The sequence below is a fragment of the Nerophis ophidion genome, linkage group LG06 (genome assembly GCF_033978795.1).
Source record: "Nerophis ophidion isolate RoL-2023_Sa linkage group LG06, RoL_Noph_v1.0, whole genome shotgun sequence".
NCBI classification, from domain to species: Eukaryota; Metazoa; Chordata; class Actinopteri; order Syngnathiformes; family Syngnathidae; genus Nerophis; species Nerophis ophidion.
This window is the reverse complement of record NC_084616.1, coordinates 62,206,655-62,230,826: the sequence shown is the minus strand read 5'-3', so window position 1 is coordinate 62,230,826 and position 24,172 is coordinate 62,206,655. Positions and strand designations below refer to the sequence as shown.

Below are 24,172 nucleotides of genomic sequence, written 5' to 3'. Positions count from 1 at the left end.
TTCACTATTCTTTATTTATTTTAAATTGCCTTTCAAATGTCTATTCTTGGTGTTAGATTAGATTAGATTAGATAGAAAAGAAGAGAAGATTAAAAAAAAAAAAAAAAAAAAAAAAAATCTGTTTTAGCCTGGGCCCTGGAGTGGGGGTGCAGACTGAGGCCAAGGGGAAAAAAAAAAAACCAACAACAACAACTCATAGCCATAGTACACATCCCTCTTACATGTGTGTAAGAGGGAAACATCAAAGAACACAGAGGACATTAAAGACATTAAAGCAGCAGATACAACCAGACACTTCTACATACAGCTATGAATAAAAAGTAAAGGAAACATATCCACTGTGGTGGCCTCTGTGGTGTTCCACGCCATCGTCCGCTGGCGTGGAGGGAGCATGGCCAGAGACAGGAGCAGACCCAACAAAGCAACCAAGACAGCCGACTCCACTCTCGGCCAGTGTCCAGTCCGCATGGATGAGCGAGGATACGTCCAAGGTGACTGAGGTGTCCGACACCTGCTCACCCAGTCGAGACACCGCGAAGCCTCTCCGTCCCAGCGCATAGTGCCAGCTCTGCAGTCCTGTCTTTTTATCTGCATCTCCTCCAGTCCCTCCAAACAGACTACGGTGTAGCAGAGACCCAGCAGCTGGTCTCCATGGCCAAAAGGCTCCCGGGAGGCAGATCCAAAAGTCCACAAAAAAAAGCACCACAGAGGTCACGAAAGTGCCACCCCTTGTCACACAGTCCCAAAGGGTCCCGGACCAAAATGCCCAAAAATATAACAACACATGAAAACAAGAGGGAAACACAAAAGGATGACACAAGAGCACAGAGCTCCTGCCTACAGCAGCCACTACAGCAACGCCATCTTGGAAAATCTTGGTGTTGGATTTTATCAAATAAATTTCCCCCCAAAATGCGACTCATATCCCAGTGTGACGTATAAATGTTTTTTTTCCTTCATTATGCATTTTTGGCCAGTGCGACGTATACTCCGGAGCGTCTTATAATCTGAAAAATACGGTATGTTGAGTAAAAAATGCTTGAAACTAGAATATCAACAGTTGCAAAGCTGTGTCATCAACATTCACAAGTTTTAAACTACTTTTTTTAAAGTATTTTATTTATTTATTTCAAGCATTAAAAAAAAATCATGATTTCGACACAAATATGACTCATAATTAAAAAACAGATGACAGCCAAATGGACTTTGCTGTCTTATTTTCAATGAAACAATAGAAAATATGTACTCATATAGTACAGGAAAAAGACAGTTGCTATTTAAACATTTAACATGCGACATTTCAAACTATTTTCAACAGAAATAGTTCATGCACATTCAGATAAATTCTTCAAAATTACAATAAAAAAAATTTGGCCGGGGGCCGGGCTATGTATATGCGCGCTAATCGACTGAAAGAGCACGTTCTTGGCGCGATGATGTCATGTTGTCGATGGAAAAAGGCATCTCTAGACCATATGATTTGCCTGAGCGGCTCGGAGACCCCGAGAGTAACAAGCGGTTGCCTTTCCATTAGAACAATAAATTAGTTTTATTGTAAGTTTGCTGGTTTCAAGAAATGTAATGATAAATAAATGATAAATAGGTTGTACTTGTATAGCGCTTTTCTACATTCAAGGTACTCAAAGCGCTTTGACACTACTTCCACATTTACCCATTCACACACACATTCATACACTGATCGAAGGAGCTGCCATGCAAGGCGCTAACCAGCACCCATCAGGAGCAAGGGTGAAGTGTCTTGCTCAGGACACAACGGACGTGACGAGGTTGGTACTAGGTGGGATTTGAACCAGGGACCCTCGGGTTCCGCACGGCCACTCTCCCACCGCGCCACACCGTCCCTGCCGATATATAATGCCGAGCGCATATCATTATGTCAAGATATTGGCACTAGCATTTACTTGATTTAAGAATATTTTTCAACATATTGAGCAATAAGGTCTCATTTTTTTTCTACCAAGAAAAGTGCACTTGCTATTCCAAGGATGTCGTAGTTGTAATGGTTTGTACAGTCCTTTGAGACATTTGTGATTTAGGGCTGTATAAATAAACATTGATTGATTGATTGATTGATATTAGTGAGAATATACGATTGATTGATATTAGGGAGCATATACTTATTTTAAGGTATTTTTGGGTTCATTGAGGTTAGCTCATTTTGCTTGTTTTGGAAAGTATTGACAAGCCGAATTTTCTTGTTCTATTTCCAGATAATTTTGCTTGATTAAAATAAAATACCCCTCTTTTTTTTTTTTTTTCTTGTTTTTGAACACTGACTTTTTGCAGTGTGCAGATTAATGGGATGTAACTATTGTCGAATGTAAGTGTGCGATATTAATATGTTTTCGTGGCGAATGCTTTAAATGGTTTACAAGGTGTTTACTGGTCCCTCAGGTGCTCTAACGAGGAAAAAAAAACAAAACAAGAGACAGAAGTGCTGCTGTTTTGGCAGGACAAGTAATTGATGACATGCTACACTGAGCAGACAGAATCAAAGGAAAGCTTCATGAAGCCGGAAATGCCCGGAGAGGAGCAGGTAGGTACTGACAAGTGCAATGCACGCACTGTCAACCTCCTTCACCACACATCACACTGCTTCCTGTCAACATTTTACTGCACTTGCACGACATGTGCCACTTGGACTCAAAAAACTCAAGATTGTAAGTAATTAGTGCAAAAATGCTTATGTACTTGTGAAGCTTTCTTTTGCAATTATGAATAACAGACTGTCAAAATAGGTTTCAATAGGAAAGGAAGTTGTTGTCAATAATCATAAATAATGTTGTATTTATCAAGTGTAGCACAGTGGTACAGGGGTTAGTGCATGTGCCTCACAATAAGAAGGTCCTGGGTTTGATCCCCGGGCTCAAGGTCTTTCCGTATTAAGTTTGCATGTTCTCCCTATGACTGCGTGTGTTGTCTCCAGATACTCCAGCTTCCTCCCACCTCCAAAGACATGCACCTGGGGATAGGTTGATTGGCAACACTAAACTGGCCCAAGTGTGTAAATGTGAGTGTGAATGTTGTCTGTCTATCTGTGTAGGCCCTGCGATCTTTTGGTGACTTGTCCAGGATGTACCACCCAAATGCAGCTGTGAGATAGGCTCCAGCCAGCCCCGCAACCTCGAGTGTGACAAGCGGTAAAAAATGGATGGGTGGATGATCAAGTGTGTGGCACTCAGTAGGTCAATAATATTTGCTTTTTAGTCACAATAAGTGATAAAGGCCACGGTCATCAATTATATTGTGCATGTGCAGGCCAAGGTGGGGCAGAGTTGATTTTTGGGTGGGGGTTGAACAATAATAGATCTGGCTTCTCAGCGGGAGGGAACCCTATGTGTGTGTGTGTGTGTGTGTGCGTGTGTGTGCGTGTGTGTGTGTGTGTGTGTGTGTGTATCCGTCCTGGGTTGACCAGCAGATGGGGTCATAGTACAGCTTTCTTTACTCTGAGCACACGCCCAATGTTTTTGAGGCATGACAAGGTCTATTGAGCCACAATTAAGGGCACTGCAGACTGCCGTCATGCTTGAATAACCATCCGAAGAAAGAACTGATAATGACACTCAGTGTATGCCATCAAAGTAAAGTCATGACACCAAAGCCTCACTGAAGTATATTTGTGTTCAAAACATTGCATATCGATAATTAAATACCTCCTTTTGTGTTTTAGTTCCCTGTAAGGTTATGGTGAATGCAGAAGAGCTCACTTCTACTTTAATAGAAAGCCAATACCACAAAGTCAATACACATCACAACACATTCTGGGAAGCTGCTGTGACATTTGTGACTGTCTGTGTGTATGTTCCTGCGTCACATGATTCATAATTCACGAGGCTGATGTATTGAACCAGATTGTTTCATGACGTAACCATGGAAACCTGGAGCTTACTAATGGGAGACGGCTGAGGGTAAGAGCTCAACCAAGCAGAAAGCAGATCATCTGCATCTATGAGGGCAGAAAACAAGCTCATGCAATCACAGACACGTGTGTGTTTGTGCATGTCAAAGGGGAACATTATCACCAGACCTATGTAAGCGTCAATATATACCTTGATGTTGCAGAAAAAAGACCATATGTTTTTTTAACCGATTTCCGAACTCTAAAAGGGTGAATTTGGCGATCTAAACGCCTTTCAATTGTTCGCTGTCGGAGCGATGACCTTTTACCTGTGACGTCACAATGGGAAGCAATCCACCATTTTCTCAAACACATTACACACACAAGTTAAATTAGCTATGTTATTTTTCTGTTTTTTCGACTGTTTACCGTACCCTGGAGACATTATGCCTCGAAGGTGGCGGATTCAAGTTGATTTACGTGGAGTGTACATCGATTAGCACGGCATGCTAATCGATGCTAACATGCTATTTAGGCTAGCTGTATGTACTGTACATATTGCATCGTTATGCCTCATTTGTAGCTATATTTGCATCCAGCCCTTCCCTCCACCCACATTTAATGCCAAACAAACACATACCAATTGACGGATTTAAGTTGCACCAGTGTCAAAAGATGCGAAAGTCCCTCATTTGGTTTGCACATTTTACCGGCGATGCTACAACAGACATGGCACAGAGATGGCAAGAATGTGCGGATATCCTGCGACACTCAAAGCAGATGCATTTCCAACGATAAAGTCAACGAAGTCACAAAGGTGAGTTTTGTTGATGTTATTGACTTATGTGCTAATCAGACATATTTGGTCGCGGCATGACTGCCAGGTAATCAATGCTAACATGCTATTTAGGCTAGCTGTATGTACATTTGTAGCTATATTTGCACCCAGCCTTTCCCTCCACCCACATTTAATGCCAAACAAACACTTACCAATCGACTGATTTAAGTTGCTCCAGTGGTCTGGGCAAAAGATGCAATCGTTGGTTAGAAGGCGATCGCTGAATAGCTTCAATAGCTTCAGTTTCTTCTTCAATTTCATTTTTACTATCTGCCTCCACACTCCAACCATCCGTTTCAATACATGCGTAATCTGTTGAATCGCTTAACCCGCTGAAATCAGAGTCTAAATACGAGCTAATGTCGCTATATCTTGCTGGGCTATCCGCCATGTTTGTTTTTATTGGCATCACTATGTGACGGTGGATTTACAGATAGCGAAAATCAGGCACTTTTAAGCCTTTTTTCGGGATATTCCATGATGGGTAAAATTTTGAAAAAAACTTCGAAAAATAAAATAAGCCACTGGGAACTGATTTTTATTGGTTTTAACTCTTCTGAAATTGTGATAATGTTCCCCTTTAAGACCATTATCACAAACAAAAGCAATCAATAGACTTCCTACTAACAAGGCAGGATGAGGCCCAGATGTCTTCTTTTTTTTTTTTTTTTTTTACCAAAACAAAAGAAAAAATACACAATTTATTTTGCTTGTCTGTTGATGATGTGGATTTAACAGAGAAAAGATGGGCCACAAAATCACAACAATGGATTAAACCAGCCTCCAAAGTTGTAGACTTGACCAAAAATCTTTCAACTAAGCCAGGACCTTCTTTCGCAATCAACAATTTTATGTGACACACTAACAGATGTCAGCATTTCTCATCCCTGACGAGATTTTGAACCACAAATCTACCACTTACTATCGACCACACCTCATTTGTGTCGTATATTAACTTCACGCACACAAAAACTCAAGGGAATGACCTTCTTCTAACCCCCCCTTCCTGCTGCTTCACAGTGAGAATGACGTGTGTGTCAGTGAGAGTATATACTAGAGAGGGTTTTGGTTTCCAGATGTAAGTCAGCAGACAGGCAGAGGCCCAACACAGGAAATGGATAAGTGATTTGAGGGGTCCCTGACTAAGTGTGAGTGCGGGGTCTACGTGTCAGACAGGTCAGTGTACAGTCATCTTAAACAAACACACTGAGGATACAGAGTACTGTAAGTCAAGTTAGTCACTCAGACACAGAGTGACTCAAATTCCGCCTTAGATGTACAGTCCATGTTTAAATCCAAACTCATAATCTCCTTTTCCTCTCCATTTCCCCATTTTCAGAACAAAAACATTTAGACATAGCCCAAACAAGGAACATGTGATGCATAATGTATCTAGGGAAGTTCAATGTGTTGTGACCTCTGTATGACCAGAGAGGAGCCTTCATGTATAATGGATGAAGCTGGGCAATAAACCGTGAGATAAAGGAGAATAATCCAGAATGAAGCTGATTCATGTTGAGGCAGCAGAAAAACTGGAAAAAACGTCACTGCCCTCTACTGGAAAAACCAAGCAAACAATTTGACTTGCAGAATGATTTCTGATAATTTCGAGAACAAACATCTATCCGTCCATTTTATACTGCTTGTCCCTCTGGTTATTTATTAATTGGGAAAATCTAGAAATCTGGGAAGAGTTACAAACCACCACATGTCAGCAGCTACTTGCAGAAATAGAGTGGAGGCAACAATAACATGCACTAATGCAACAGGGAAGCTGTACCGTTCTGCGGTTGACTGACTTGGGGATACATTTTTTGAGGTTGCCATGGAGATGTCAGAAAATGGCCAGCTGTGGGACTTTTTTTTGAGTTTATGTGCAGGTTTTCACAATGCTTCCCATAAATAGAGCGCCACAATCACTGTTAGCAGTGAACTAACGTTTTTTCCTTGCTCTACCAGCATTTGCATCTGCATCGGAGTTAATCGGGTTTTTGGACCATCCATCCATCTTCTTCCGCTTATCTGAGGTCGGGTCACGGGGGCAGCAGCCTAAGCAGGGAAGCCCAGACGTTCCTCTCCCCAGCCACTTCGTCTAGCTCTTCCCGGGGGATCCCAAGGCGTTCCCAGGCCAGCCGGGAGACATAGTCTTCCCAACGTGTCCTGGGTCTTCCCCGTGGCCTCCTACCGGTTGGACATGCCCTAAACACCTCCCTAGGGAGGCGTTCGGGTGGCATCCTGACCAGATGCCCGAGCCACCTCATCTGGCTCCTCTCGATGTGGAGGAGCAGCGGCTTTACTTTGAGTTCCTCTCGGATGGCAGAGCTTCTCACCCTATCTCTAAGGGAGAGCCCCGCCACCCGGCGGAGGAAACTCATTTCGGCCACTTGTACCCGTGATCTTATCCTTTCGGTCATGACTCAAAGCCCATGACCGAAGGTGAGGATGGGAATGTAGATCAACCAGTAAATTGAGAGCTTTTCCTTCCGGCTCAGCTCATTCTTCACCACAACGGATCGGTACAAAGTCTGCATTACTGAAGACGCCGCACCGATCCGCCTGTCGATCTCACGATCCATTCTTCCCTCACTCGTGAACAAGACTCCTAGGTACTTGAAATCCTCCACTTGGGGCAGGATCTCCTCCCCAACCGGAGATGGCACACCACCCTTTTCCGGGCGAGAACCATGGACTCGGACTTGGAGGTGCTGATTCTCATTCCGGTCGCTTCACACTCGGCTGCGAACCGATCCAGTGAGAGCTGAAGATCCCAGCCAGATGGGTTTTTGGACATCAAATAAAAAAAAACAACTTCAAGGGGTCATGCAGTATTATGTTTTTTTAGTCTACATTTAAAACACTGCATTGGTGTTTTAGGGTCCAAATGTGCATAGATTGTGTTTTACTATACCATCTTCAAGCAGCCACGACTTCATGGTTTAGTTTCAAAGTTTAAGGACTATTTCACATCACAAATACACAAAAAAAAGAGGTACCAACAATAAGACAAGTTGGTTTTGCTCAATAGGACCACTTAAAAAGACATACTGGGACATTGGGAGGGAGTCTGTTGTGATGCATGAACAATGTAAGATGTGTTTATTTGCTTATAACCCTTTCTGAACTCAACCACCACTCAGATCAACAAGCTGCAAAAGTCATATTTTGCCTTCTTATGTGATATTTAGACCTTGGCAACTCCCATCATTGAGCCAGAATAAAGTCCAAGTTTTCCATTACTCGAATGCTGCACTTAATATGGAGGCCCGCTGGCTTTGCTGGCAGGCCTACAGCTCAATAAGGTGGGGTCATCTCAGTGAGGGGTGCACTGATTGTGACATCATCTCCATAACTTGGCCAGAGGATTGCTTTCTAAATACAAAAGCCAGCACAGAAAAGGCATAGAAGACTGCCAGCGACCTTTTGACTCACTAATGAGACACAGCTTGTCTTTACCCTTTAAGCCACAACATAAGCAGTACAACTCACCCATTTTCCAGATCGTCAATATCCACATCATCGTCATCATCCTCATTTGGGCTTTTCCCGCCAAGGTCGCTGTCACTGAGGTAATCTCCCTTCAGCAGCGATGGATCCGAGTCATCCAGCGCTTCGATGAGGTGGCCGCGAGAAGTATGGCTGATGCGTAGCGGAAGGTCCGATTGGGTGTTGACCACCGTGGATGGGGCGTCCCCAGCCTGGAGACGTGGGCTCGCTTGACCATGACGCCATGACAGAGGAGACGATCGATTCGATAGACTGGAAATGGAAAACGCAGCAGCTTCATCACTGTCATAGCACACGGTCCCCTCCATGCAGCTATGGAATGAGAAATGAGAATGAGAGATGGAATGAAAGAATATGCGTTGCAGAACAAATGCACCACATTCAAACTGTCTTTTGAGTTCTGCTTAAGGGCCTCAAACATAATTATGTTCTCGACTGAATTGTGTGGCAAAACATTACATGAGAAACAAAGAAGGCTCAGTTTCTGAGAGGTATGAGTCAAAAATGTGTGTGAAATGATTTTTGTCATACTGGTCAGCCATCAAAGATACCACAATATTTTGCATTATTATTTAAGCTCAGCATTAGTGTCTTGTGTTTCAGGTTAGTAGTCACAAACCATGTGATATCATCTGAAAATCCTTTAGTTAAAATATAGAATAATCCTAAAAAAACACAAGAAATATAGATAGATGAAAATGATGCTATAGATCAGTGGTTCTCAAATGGAGGTACTTGAGATTTTTTTTAAATATTCTAAAAATAAAAACAATAAATATATTTATTGAATAATACTTCAACAAAATATGAATGTAAGTTCATAAACTGTGAAAAGAAATGCAGCAATGCAATATTCAGTGTTGACAGCTAGATATTTTGTGGACATGTTCCATAAATATTGATGTTAATGATATCTTTTTTGTGAAAAAATGTTTAGAATTAAGTTCATGAATCTAGATGGATCTCTCTTACAATCCTTAAAGACAGCGCTTTAAGTTGATGATTACTTCGATGTGTAGAAATCTTTATTTATAATTGAATCACTTGTTTATTTTTCAACAAGTTTTTAGTTATTTTGTATATCTTTTTTTCCAAATAGTTCAAGAAAGATGAACCGAACGCCGGGTTAAGGCGCCTGATTAAAATTTTTACACTCTTATACAATTTAATAAATCAGAAACTGATGACATAGTGCTGTATTTTGGGGCGGAATAGCTCGGTTGGTAACGTGGCCGTGCCAGCAACTTGAGGGTTCTAGGTTCGATCCCCGCTTACGCCATACTAGTCACTGCCGTTGTATCCTTGGGCAAGACACTTAACCAACCTGCTCCCAGTGCCACCCACACTGGTTTAAATGTAACTTAGATATTGGGTTTCACAAAGTAAGGCGCTTTAAGTCACTAGAAAAAAGGGCTATTTAATTATAATTCACTTATTTTACTTCTGTATCTCTTTTTTTTTCAACCAAAAATGCTTTGCTCTGATTAGGGGGTACTTGAATTAAAAAAAAATTCACAGGGGGTACATCACTGAAAAAAGTTTGAGAACCACTGCTATAGATAATTTACCACTGTCAACCTTTTTTTTTTCCACATAGGAAATATGACATCATTGCACATACTGTACATCATTCACACTGGACAGGTTGTAGAATGTCCTCAGGGAGACAGCAAAGTGATCCAAGGTTATTGCTTTGCCGGATGATATAAAATAGCAAAGACAATGTATTCCAGCAGGGAAGCATCTGCTGATTTGCTCTTCATGTAGGGAGCTCCCACTGAGGGGCAGAGAGCGAGAGAGGAGGAAACTCACAAGGGCGAAAACCTACAGAAAGGCTGACTTCCTGAGCATAATAAAGCAGTCGATGAAAAAAAATATATAACAGCAAAGGAAAAGAGAGGAAGCACACATGCATGACGGACTATTATTAGGTGTCTTTGTCAGTTGTGCATGAATTTGAGTCGTGAGCGTGGATCTGCAAGGTTGGCTTTGAAGTTAGCTAATCCTGCCTCTCTTCTTTATTAACCACATCACTGGGAGAACAGAGTAGGCACAAAATGAGAACATCAAATGTTTCTTTACTCGGAACACGATAAGAAGTCTTCCATGTAAGAACTTCGCCAAGCACAGTAGTACAAACCCCGTTTCCATATGAGTTGGGAAATTGTGTTAGATATAAATATATACGGAATACAATGGTTTGCAAATCCTTTTCAACCTATATTCAGTTGAATGCACTACAAAGACAAGATATTTGATGTTCAAACTCATAAACTTTTTTTTTTTTTTCCAAATAATAATTAACTTAGAATTTCATGGCTGCAACACGTGCCAAAGTAGTTGGGAAAGGGCATGTTCATCACTGTGTTACATCACCTTTTCGTTTAACAACACTCAATAAACGTTTGGGAACTGAGGTAACTAATTGTTGAAGCTTTGAAAGTGGAATTATGTCCCATTGTTGTTTTATGTAGAGCTTCAGTCGTTCAACAGTCCGGGGTCTCCGCTGTCTTATTTTAAAGTTCATAATACGCCACACATTTTCGATGGGAGACAGGTCTGGACTGCAGGTGGGCCAGGAAAGTACCTGCATTCTTTTACTACGAAACCACACTGTTGTAACACGTGGCTTGGCATTGTCTTGATGAAATAAGCAGGGGCGTCCATGATAACGTTGCTTGGATGACAACATATGTTGCTCCAAAACCTGTAGGGACCATTCAGCATTAATGGTGCCTTCACAGATGTGTAAGTTACCCATGCCTTGAGCACTAATACACCCCCATACCATCACAGATGCTGGCTTTTGAACTTTGCGCCTATAACAATCCGGATGGTTATTTTCCTCTTTGTTCTGGAGGACACCACATCCACAGTTTCCAAATATAATTTGGAATGGGGACTCGTCAGACCACAGAACACTTTTCCACTTTGCATCAGTCCTTCTTAAATGTGCTCGGGCCCAGCCAAGCCAGTGGAGTTCCTTAGTGTTGTTGATAAATGGCTTTTGCTCTGCATAGAAGAGTTTTAACTTGCACTTACAGATGTAGTAACCAACTGTAGTTACTGACAGTGGTTTTATGAAGTGTTCCTGAGCCCATGTGGTGACATCCTTTACACACTGATGTCGGTTTTTGTGTGCTGTATTAAGGTTTGTATCAAGGGGTGTGTGTGGGTCCAACCTGTGGCTCAGTTGTACCCCTCTCAGGCTGGTCATGGTTTCTTCCAGGTTATGTCGTAGGTCCAAAACATTTTGCACCGTCTTCTTTCTTTGGGATTCTGGGTCTGCAGTGGTACACACATACACACACATCTATATACAAACACATTTTTAGACTTAAAAAGTAACCTGACATAAGTTTTGAGAAACATCAATAAACAACTTGTGAAAACCATAGGCGAATATACTGTACACACAAGACAGCAAAAAGTCAGTGTTCAAAATCAAGAAAAAAAATACAAAAATTAGGGGTATATTATTTGAACTAAGCAAAATTATCTGCCAATAGAACAAGAACATTTGGCTTGTGAAGACATTCCAAAACAAATATTATGAACCCAAAAATACTTCAGAATAAATATATTCTCACTAATAACAACTGCACTACTACATGAGTACCTATTTTCTATTGTTTCATTGAAAATAAAACAGCAACCAAATGTCATCTGTTTTAATTATGAGACACAATTGTGTCAAAGTCATGATTTTTTTTTCATGCTTGAAATAAGAAATTATTACTTTAAAAAAGTAGTTTTATACTTGTGAGTGTTGATGACACAGCTTTGCAACAGTTGATATTCTAGTTCCAAGCATGTTTTACTCAATATATATCATAACATCTCTGCAACAAGCTGTAATATCTTACTCACATAATTTAAGACCAAAACCCTTAAAACAAGTAAAACATTAACATAAAATATGTTTAGTGAAAGAATTATCTTATCAGACAGAAAATAAGCAAATATCACCCTTATTTGAGATATTTCATCTTATTTAGATTTCAGTTTTTGCAGTGAAATGATATGAATGGAAATGGGGAATGGTAGTCAAATGATGCTGAGTGACCCCTCAATGCACTTTGGCTCATTTTGGAATAAACCAAAGGACTAAAAAGCCTCTCAATCTTCAAACCCACCAGGGTGCTTGATGACATTTGTCTCACTCCCAATTATGCTGTAATCTGCTTGGGCGGCAAAGATTCGCGCTGAGCATTGCAGCAGCTGTTTATTTACAGTAGAATGTGTGTGGGCATTGGTGTCTTGAGACTCAGTGGCTTTGGAGTACAAGACGGAATGACGGACATACAATAAAAGCTAAATCGGCTAAGAAGACCTGCACTGCTGTGACAAAAGATTAGCGATACTGACACCAGGCCCACGTGATCAACATTTCTCCATTTAGCAAACATCCATCCATTTTCTTCCGCTATCTGAGGTCGGGTCACAGGGGCAGCAGCCTAAGCAAAGAAGCCCAGACTTCCCTTTCCCCAGCCACTTTGTCCAGCTCCTCCCGGGGGATCCCAAGGCGTTGCCAGGCCAACCGGGAGACACAGTCTTCCCAACGTGTCCTGGGTCTTCCCCGTGGCCTCCTACCGGTTGGACGTGCCCTAAACACCTCCCTAGGGAGGCGTTCGGGTGGCATCCCGACCAGATGCCCGAGCCACCTCATCTGGCTCCTCTCGATGTGAAGGAGCAGCGGCTTTACTTTGAGCTCCTCTCGGATGGCAGAGCTTCTCACCCTATCTCTAAGGGAGAGCCCCGCCAAACGGCGGAGGAAACTCATTTTGGTTACTTTTACCCGTGATCTTATCCTTTCGGTCATGACCATAGGTGAGGATGGGAACGTAGATCGACCGTTAAATTGAGAGCTTTGCCTTCCGCCTCAGCTCCTTCTTCACCACAACGGATCGGTACAACGTCTTCCCAATGTGTCCGGTCGGACGTGCTCTAAACACCTCCCTCAGGAGGCGTTCGGGTGGCAGATGCCCAAACTACCTCATCTGGCTCCTCTCGATGTGGAGGAGCAGCGGCTTTACTTTGAGTTCCTCCCGGATGACAGAGCTTCTCACCCTATCTCTAAGGGAGAGCTCCGCCACCCGGCGGAAGAAACTAATGATCTTGTCCTTTCGGTCATAACCCAAAGCTCATGACCATAGGTGAGAGTGGGAACGTAGATTGACCGGTAAATTGAGAGCTTTGCCTTCCAGCTCAGCTCCTTCTTCATTTAGCAAACACTACATTTTAAACCCAAAATGGGAACTAAACAGATGCAAATGATCTGTTGTATATTATTGTACCAATTATTTTAGGGATGCGACGGTTAATCAATTATATTGCATACATCGATCATTTTGACCAGAAAAAGGTGTCTTTGATTATTTCTTTAATTAGTGTAACCAATGTTCCATCAAAGGTGTGCATCTGCAAAATTGTGCACTGCTCACGCATCCTCTGCAGACAGAACGTTATTTCAATAAAATCCAACCATGACTCCAAACAAAATAAACATAACCATTTATTCTGCACTCTTTTCAATGCAACCCCACAACAGATGAAATAAAGTTTGTCAACATGGACTTCCTGTCCTCCTCAAAGCATCTCGACAGACAATTATTGAACAGTGTTATTCCATTATTCCATGGATGGATGGATGGAATAACACTGTTCAATAATTGTCTGTCGAGATGCTTTGAGGAGGACAGGAAGTCCATCAATCACTTTATTGAGCAAAACCGTTTATTGTTGGCCATAACCACACCAAAAGACGTTAGCAACAAAAACCTACTATCTATTACTGCTAGCCACGGATGCATTCAGGACCACACAAAAAGTCAAACAACTCCAACACCACACATAAACTGTAAATGTCAGGTTGTTACACTATAATGCAGCTCACACGCAGCCAATCAATATAATTAACAGTGTGTTATGAATGCGTGTTATTGTTTTGCCCGTTAACTAATACTGTAGGTAGCAGTGTGGCAGAGTTAAGAGAGGAAAATGTTTTTTAACTCCTATTACGTTGAAACAAACATGTACTGTACACCCACACTCCCCAATCAGATGAGTGCTTATTATACTGTCTTTTATTAAGGGTGTTAATTAATGAAGAAATGCTGTTACAAGAAAACAGAAATGCTAAGAAAAACTGTAATGTACATTTTACAGACAGAAAACTACAGGAATGTACACTTTATTTGTGGAATACGCATCTCATTGTGCAACATGTAAATATTGTTAAAGGGGAACATTATCACCAGACCTATGTAAGCGTCAATATATACCTTGATGTTGCAGAAAAAAGACCATATGTTTTTTTAACCGATTTCCGAACTCTAAAAGGGTGAATTTGGCGATTTAAACGCCTTTCAATTGATAGCCTGTCAAGCGATGACCTTTTACCTGTGACGTCACAACATGGAGCAATCCGCCATTTTTTCAATCTTATTACATGCACCAAGTCAAATCAGCTCTGTTATTTTCCGTTTTTTCGACTGTTTTCCGTACCTTGGAGACATCATGCCTCGTCGGTGTGTTGTCGGAGGGTGTAACAACACCAACAGAGATTCAAGTTGCACCAGTGGCCAAAAGATGTGAAAGTCCCTCGTTTGTTCCGCACACTTTACCGACGACAGCTATGCTACGACAGAGTTGGCAAGAATGTGTGGATATCCTGCGACACTCAAAGCAGATTCCTTTCTTTTTCTGTCTCATTTTGTCCACCATACTTATAACGTTGTGCATGAATACACAAAGGTGAGTTTTGTTGATGTTATTGACTTATGTGGAGTGTCTTAATCAGACATATTTGGTCATGGCATGACTGCAAGCTAATCGATGCTAACATGCTATGTAGGCTAGCTGTATGTACATATTGCATCATTATGCCTCATTTGTTGCAATATTTGCATCCAGCCTTTCCCTCCGCCCACATTTAATGCCAAACAAACACATACCAATCGTTGGTTAGAAGGCGATCGCCGAATTCGTCTTCGCTTCCTCCCGTGCCGCTGTCTGTCGTGATATGGCTCAATGGCTTCAGTTTCTTCTTCAATTTCGTTTTCGCTACCTGACTCCACACTCCAACCATCCATTTCAATACATGCGTAATCTGTTGAATCGCTTACGGCGCTGAAATCCAAGTCTGAATCCGAGCTAATATCGCTATACCTTTCTGTGCTATCCGCCATGTTTGTTTCTGTGTGGTCACGCTGTGACGTCACAGGATAATGGACGGGTGGATATACCGACGGTTAAAATCAGGCACTTTGAAGCCGTTTTTCGGGATATTGCGTGATGGGTAAAATTTTGAGAAAAACTTCGAAAAATTAAATAAGCCACTGGGAACTGATTTTTATTGGTTTTAACCCTTCAGAAATTGGGATAATGTTCCCCTTTAAGGGGAACTAATAGTGGTCTTTGAAAAGGGTACAAACTATTTCCAAAGTAGGAAACCCACCTGGACATACAATACTATTGTACTTTGTACTTCGTATCACATTAAAAAACAGATTTTTTTGTTATTTCCATTAACATTTTTTAAAATATTTTTTATTATTGCTCACGTCATCTAAGTTGATGATATGCATTCATTAGAGAAAAAAGGATGAGGGTTACAGCATTTTTAATAATTTTACTTTTTTTTTTTTCCTACAATTCGCATTGAGGCTGAGGCTAAATTATGTTTTATCCGATCACTCGATTAATCAAACAATCTAATCTGGATATTACTTGATTACTAAAATAATCAATAGCTGTCGCCCTAATTTATTCAATCAAATAGCGTGTTTTGCACTAACAGATTGAGCCAACTTTGTCTTATCAACTTTGAGTGAATGACGCAGTCTCTGTTACCCAAGAATAATTTGGCTGCACAGCAAAGTAAGCAAATAAAAAAGCAAAGACCCAAAATCCAGCCAGAGGGCCCCACACAAGAACATGTAAGATCCTTGAAGTTTTCACTATCATTCTCTGCCACTCAATCACGTCTAACCAAAAGATCATAAAAAGGGCTCATAAAATGTGTAAAGCAAAGAGCAGCATTTTCCACTTTACTTGTTCAAAAAAAAGCCCAAATTAGGCTCTTTAAAGGCCTACTGAAACCCACTACTACCGACCACGCAGTCTGACAGTTTATATATCAATGATGAAATATTAACATTGCAACACATGCCAATATGACCGGTTTAGTTTACTAAACTGCAATTTTAAATTTCCCGCGGAGTTTCTTGTTGAAAACGTCGCGGAATGATGACGCGTGCGCGGACGTCACGGACTGTCAGGAAAAGTCGTCTCTTTTCATCGCGCAATTAAACAGTATTCTGGACATCTGTGTTGCTGAATCTTTTGCAATTTGTTCAATTAATAATGGAGAAGTCAAAGTAGAAAGATGGAGTTGGGAAACTTTAGCCTTTAGCCACACAAACACACGGTGATTCCTTGTTTAAAATTCCCGGAGGTGAAGCTTTACTATGGATCAGAGCGGTCAAGCGAACATGGATCCTGATCACTTGTCAACCGGCAGGTTTCGGTAAGAAAATTGTGGTAAAAAGTCCTCTCTTACCGAAAATCAGCTGAGCTTGCGCCGTCCATGCAGCTGACGTCGACTTACCTCAAGACTGGTGTCAAGACACCCGTGGACACACCCATCCGACTATCAGGTACTATTTAATCTCACTAAAACACTAGCAACACAATAGAAAGATAAGGGATTTCCCAGAATTATCCTAGTAAATGTGTCTAAAAACATTTTAATCTGTCCCAATGCAATCGCCTTTTTTTTTAACTTGATTTTAATTTTTTTTATAGTCCTTGGCTATCAATATCATCATCCACGATCTTTCATCCTTGCTCAAATTAATGGGGAAATTGTTGTTTTCTCGGTCCGAATAGCTCTTGCTGCTGGAGGCTCCCATTATAAACAATGTGAGGACGTTAGGAGCTGTCACCCTTGTGACGTCATCGTCTGCGACGTCCGGTAAAGGCAAGGGTTTTTTATCAGCACCAAAAGTTGCGAACTTTATCGTCTATGTTCTCTACTAAATCCTTTCAGCAAAAATATGGCAATATCGCGAAATGATCAAGCATGACACATAGAATGGACCTGCTATCCCCGTTTAAATAAGAAAATCTCCTTTCAGTAGGCCTTTGAAGTCACACTTTGGTCACTTCAATTTTATGTGTCAAATGAATGTTACAGAGGCAGACATTGCTTTTCCAATTTGACAATAGTCAAAATATTTTTAATGTAATATTTTTTCATTATCAGTAATTTGCCTTATTAAATTGTTACTGCCTTCAAACGGGGAAAACTATCCATCCATCCATTTTCTACCGCTTATTCCCTTTTGGGGTAGCGGGGGGCGCTGGCGCCTATCTCAGCTACAATCGGGCGGAAGGCGGGGTACACCCTGGACAACTAATCAAATCAAATACACAATAAGATATATCAAGCCACTGTAACCTTTGCTCTCCACCTCTCTAGTGTGTATTTATGTGTTCGATGGGGGTGGCAATAAAAGAGATGTAATAGCAATTTAATGGATGGTCATGCTCACCCGGCTCAATACACCATTAGAACCGCTTAGCTGACTCAAATGAAGAGATAGATGGAAGAATAAAAATATTGTTTAACAAGGAGCTGCTATGGCGTCATGAAATATCTTGCGGTTTTAGATTTGTAATTCAGAACAGCAAATTACTACTTTGAGTATATTTTACTGTCAAAAACGGCATACATTAAAACTAAAATAAGCAGCGCTAAAGTCCATCCCTGCTGGCCAGTGAGGTGATGCAGTGGGAAACAATCCAAGGAGGAAAATCTGAGCAACAGCTGCAGACTAAACACTGTGCAAATGCACGAGTTCAGTGCATGTGTACAAACATCAAGACAATAAGGATGAGTTAGGCTTGATTGATTTCACCAAAAAATGAATGCCCACAGACAATAGACTCGATGGACAAACAGCTCACTGAAGAGATGATGAACTTTCTGCCTCGTACAGTATCCCAATCTACATGTACACAGACCCACTGACCACAACATTAGGTAGACTTACACAATCAGTACATAATTACTAAAATGTGTATTCCCGCACTGTGTTACGCTGCCATCTGTCTATACAGGTGTTGTCTTATAAGTATCACATACGTATTTGTACATCGTTAAAGGGGAACATTATCACAATTTCAGAAGGGTTAAAACCAATTAAAATCAGTTCCCAGTGGCTTATTTTATTTTTCTAAGTTTTTTAAAAAATTTTACGCATCATGGAATATCCCGAAAAAAGGCTCTAAAGTGCCTGATTTTCGCTATCTGTGGCGCCAACGTCCATTTTCCTGTGATGTCATCCAGTGATGCCAAAAATGGCGGATAGCACAGCAAGATATAGCGACATTAGCTCGGATTCAGACTCTGATTTCAGTGGTTTAAGCGAATCAACAGATCACGCATGTATTGAATCGGATGGTTGGAGTATGGAGGCAGATAGCAAAAACGAAATTGAAAAAGGAACTGAAGCTATTGAGCGTATAGCTATGACGCTATTCGGCGATCGCCTTCTAACCAACGATTGAGTGTCGCAGGATATTCATACATCTCTGTGCCATGTCTGCCTTAGCATCGCCGGTAAAATGTGCAGACCAAACGATCGGAACTTTCGTATCTTGTGACACTGGAGCAACTTAAATCTGTCGATTGGTAAGTGTTTGTTTGGCATTAAATGTGGGTGGAGGGAAAGCCTGGATGCAAATATAGCTACAAATGTACATACAGATAGCCTAAATAGCATGTTAGCATCAATTAGCTGGCAGTCATGCCGTGACAAAATATGTCTGATTAGCACATAAGTCAATAACATCAACAAAACTCACCTTTGTGATTTTGTTGACTTTATCGTTGGAAATGCATCTGCAGGATATCTCTGTGCCATGTCTGCCTTAGCATCGCCGGTAAAATGTGCAGACCAAACGATGGGGACTTTCGCATCTTGTGACACTGGAGCAACTTAAATCCGTCAATTGGTAAGGGTTTGTTTGGCATTAAATGTGGGTGTACATTAAATTTGTGGCATTAAATTGGTATGTACAAATGTACATACGGCTAGCCTAAATAGCATGTTAGCATCGATTAGTATGCCGTGCTAATTGAGGCACACTACACGTAAGTCAACTTGAATCCGTCCCTGATCGTGTTTTTACACCCTCTGACAACACACCGACGAGGCATGTCTCCAAGGTACGGAAAACAGTCGAAAAAACGGAAAATAACAGAGCTGATTTGACTTGGTGTTTGTAATGTGTTTGAGAAAATGATTGACTACCTATGTGACGTCACGTTGTGACGTCATCGCTCCAAGTGCGAGTAATAGAATGAATTTTAATTCGCCAAAATGCACCCATTTAGAGTTCGGAAATCGGTTAAAAAAATATATGGTATTTTTTCTGCAACATCAAGGTATATATTGACGCTTGCATAGGTCTGATGATAATGTTCCCCATTAAACGCTCCAGAGAGAGAGAGAGAGAGAGAGAGTGAGAGAGCTTGCTATCTTGAAATAAAATTTAAGGAAAATCCAATGCGGGCTTCACGGTGGCAGAGGGGTTAGTGCGTCTGCCTCACAATACGAAGGTCCTGCAGTCCTGGGTTCAAATCCAGGCTCGGGATCTTTCTGTGTGGAGTTTGCATGTTCTCCCCGTGAAAGCGTGGGTTCCCTCCGGGTACTCCGGCTTCCTCCCACTTCCAAAGACATGCACCTGGGGATAAGTTGATTGGCAACACTAAAAAAAATTGGCCCTAGTGTGTGAATGTGAGTGTGAATGTTGTCTGTCTATCTGTGTTGGCCCTGCGATGAGGTGGCGACTTGTCCAGGGTGTACCCCGCCTTCCGCCCGATTGTAGCTGAGATAGGCGCCAGCGCCCCCCGCGACCCCGAAAGGGAATAAGCGGTAAAAAATGGATGGATGGATGGATGGATGGATGGATGGATGGATGGAAAATCCAATGCAAAAATAATAGAAATATATCATTTCAATCATAATCCTCTATAAACTCAAAATGTGTTATTTTAGATTGCTCACCGTTTCAACAGGAACACAGAATCCTAAAAACGTGCAAACCCAATGTGTTACACACACACACACACATGCACGCACACACACACACACAAACACACACACACACACACACACACACACATACGCAGGCTTTCGACACTTTTAATTACCCTAAATGAGAGCTTGGTTTAAGAATGGCGTCAAATTGATTGGATACAATCTGGATGAGTGTGCATGTGCTTGTGTGAGCGTGCATGTCCATAAAAGATGTCCTGTCTCGTCTCTGTTATGGCCGTGGTGGTCCCAGCTGGCATAGGGTGGGGGTATTTAGGGTGATAGCGGTGCGGGTGGGGTTGCGAATTAAGAAATGCAAATATCCTTGTTAGAGCTGGCAACTCCCCAGGGGTGCACGTTGTGTAGTTCTTGATTAGGCGTGTGCGTTTGTGTGCACAAAAACGCCTCACTGGCCTCTTTTTCGACTCACACTCCTGAACACCCTCTCCGTCTCTGAAGAGGCTGACTCTTTAAAAAGAGAGCAAGCAAGTTGAAGTGAGTGTGTTTGTATAAGTGTGCTGGTGTACTATGTGCGCAGGACAACCTCTGCATACTCAATGCAGGACTGCAGTAGTTCTGCTCAGCCCATTATTAATATAATTACAAAAAATTCCAACAAGAAACCGTGATTTGTCTTTTCCTCTGTGCATGTGTTTTAAGGTACCGGCATATGTGTATGTGAGTGGATTTGAATAAAATTATTATCACATTTTTGGAAATAAATGGTATTGCCAGAAATTTAAAAAACATGATGTCATTGTTGTGTCAGACAAACATTACTGCAATTATCCAACGCTTTTGATTTGTATTAGTTAGTGTAACACAGGGGTTACCAACGCGGTGCCCGCGGGCACCAGGTAGCCCGTCAGGACCAGATGAGTAGCCCGCTGGCTTGTTCTAAAAATAGCTCAAATAGCAGCACTTACCAGTGAGCTGCCTTTATTTTTTACATTTTATTTATTTAGTAGCAAGCTGGTCTCGCTTTGCTCGACATTTTTACTTCTAAAAGAGACAAAACTCAAATAGAATTTGAAAATCCAAGAAAATATTTTAAAGACTTGGTCTTCACTTGTTTAAATAAATTCATTAATTTTTTTTACTTTGTTTCTTATAACTTTCAGAAAGACAATTTTAGAGAAAAAATACAACCTTAAAAATTATTTTAGGATTTTTAAACACATACATTTTTACCTTTTAAATTCCTTCCTCTTCTTTCCTGGCAATTTAAATCAATGTTCAAGTACTTTTTTTTATTATTATTGTAAAGAATAATAAATACATTTTAATTTAATTCTTAATTTTAGCTTCTGTTTTTTCGATTAAGAATATTTGTGAAATATTTCTTCAAACTTATTATGATTAAAATTCAAAAATATTATTCTGGCAAATCTAGAAAATCTGTAGAATTAAATTTAAATCCTATTTCAAAGTCTTTTGAATTTCTTTTAAAATGTTTGTTCTTGAAAATCTAGAAGAAATAATGATTCGTCTTTGTTAGAAATATAGCTTGGTCCAATTTGTTATATATTATAATAAAGTGCAGATTGGATTTTGACCTATTTAAAACATGTCATCAAAATTATAAAATTAATCCTAATCAGGAAAAATTACGAATGATGTTCCATAAATTATTTTTTTATTTTTTTCCAAATTAATTTTTTTCGGTTGAATTTTGAATTTTAAAGAGTCGAAATTGAAGATAAACTATGTTTCAAAATTGTATTTTCATTTTTTTTTGTGTTTTCTCCTCTTTTAAACCGTTCAATTAAGTGTTTTTTTCATCATTTATTCTCTACAAAAAACCTTCCGTAAAAGGAAAAAAAATGTACCACAGAATGACGGACAGAAATACCCATTTTTTTAATATATATATGTATATATATAGATTTATTTATTAAATGTAAATTGAGCAAATTGGCTCTTTCTGGCAATTTATTTAAGTGTGTATCAAACTGGTAGCCCTTAGTATTAATCAGTACCCAAGAAGTAGCTCTTAGTTTCAAAAAGGTTGGTGACCCCTGGTGTAACAGATGCCATCTAGTAAGGGAAGTACGTTGTGTCAACCTCACTTCTCAACCCTTTGAGAGCTGTGTAATAGTATAACAGCTTGAGACTTTTAGCACATTGGCTAGCACTGCTCATATTTCTCTAAATCGGTGGAAAAATTTGCACCCTGGTCCGAGCCCAACATGTGCAAGATGATTGATTGTCAAAGTAGAATTCTGAAAGGTTTAATATTGCGTGTTAAGCAGCTACATTTTCTTTTGTCTGCAATACGTACAGCTTAAATGTGAATATTACTACGATATTGTCTTATATTACAATATGCATACGTTTTATTTCGAGGAGGAATCAGATTTAAGTTGGCAATTGAATTAAATTATTTCTTCAAAATAAGGACAGCACATATTAAAGAACATAAATAATATGTAAATGTGTCAGCTTTTAGCAGAGGGCTAATTTCCACCTGTAGTCCCCGGACAGGTTGGTGTATACATACAATCAAACAACCATAACATTGACAAAACCAAAGTCAGGATCACTACCACGGACTCATTAACATTCAGGTAAATAAAGTAAGGTTCAAGAACCAGGCAAACCAAAGTAATTTGTTTAGGAATGATATCATAAGCAGTTGTATGTAACATTTTTTTACAGCGGTACCTCAGTTTTCGTTCACTCCACTTTTCATATGAATCCATTTTTGATTATTATTTTTTCAAAACATTTGCCCTGGTTTTCGTAAATCCTCTTGGGTATTGTGTGGCCAAACATTGCACACAACAAACTAGTCCATTTGCCTGCATATCATTCTGCGGAATTGAGTGTCAAATAAAGAATCCCACCCACTTTGTCTCTATAATTTATTCTAACTGAGCACGACTGCAAAATAACCCTCCTTATCATGAAAGAGAGTTGCGTAAAAAATGGTAAGAGACACTCTTGATTTCAAGAAATAATTTGTTGCATAGTACGAAGGTGACATTAGCCTGGTTCTTTCCTCTGCTCCTCCCTGTCCATTCATTGCCAACAAGAGTTTTCAATAAAGGTTTATTAAAATAAATAATTTTAAATGTTTTTTTATCCATTTCCTTAGCTCGGTTGGTAGAGTGGCCGTGCCAGCAACTTGAGGGTTGCAGGTTCGATTCCCGCTTCCGCCATCCTAGTCACTGCCGTTGTGTCCTTGGGCAAGACATTTTACCCACCTGCTCCCAGTGCCACCCACACTGGTTTAAATGTAATTTAGATATTGGGTTTCACTATGTAAAGCGCTTTGAGTCACTAGAGAAAAGCGCTATATAAATATAATTCACTTCACAATTCACATATGTGTTCGCATCGTTTTCTGCTTGTAAAATTATATCTAACCACTTAAAGTGTGTTAATATTTGTGTGTGTATGAAACAGATTCATTGGATTTACATAACAGGAGAATTACAATTTACAAAGCCCTCATTGTAGGAAATTTATGAACCATAAACCAAATTCAATCAATCAATCAATGTTTACTTATATAGCCCTGAATCATTAGTGTCTCAAAGGGCTGCACAAACTACAACACAAACCACTACGACATCCTCGGTAGGCCCACATAAGGGCAAGGAAAACTCACACCCAGTGGGACGTCGGTGACAATGATGACTATGAGAACCTTGGAGAGGACGAAAGCAATGGATGTCGAGCGGGTCTAACATGATACTGTGAAAGTTCAATCCATAGTGGATCCAGCACAGCCGCGAGAGTCCCGTCCAAAGCGGATCCAACACAGCAGCGAGAGTTCCGTCCACAGCGGAGCCAGCATTAAAATATGCTGTTTTGTATGGACCTTGTTTCAGTGTATGAACATCTCATCACCCATTGTGT

The 24,172-nt window shown here is 40.5% G+C and overlaps 1 protein-coding gene across 6 annotated transcripts in view; it reads right to left on the bottom strand.

Annotated features, from left to right (window-relative positions):
• The window catches only part of LOC133555074 (neuron navigator 1-like), a 190,775-nt gene that overhangs the window by 112,276 nt on the left and 54,327 nt on the right, over positions 1-24,172 (bottom strand). For all 6 annotated transcript variants that reach the window (XM_061904528.1, XM_061904529.1, XM_061904530.1 and 3 more), the window contains 2 exons: positions 11,384-11,486; positions 8,184-8,513 (listed from right to left, as the gene is read on the bottom strand). In XM_061904528.1, the coding sequence (XP_061760512.1) occupies positions 8,184-8,513; positions 11,384-11,486 (433 nt within the window). The remainder of the gene's footprint in view (positions 1-8,183; positions 8,514-11,383; positions 11,487-24,172) is intronic.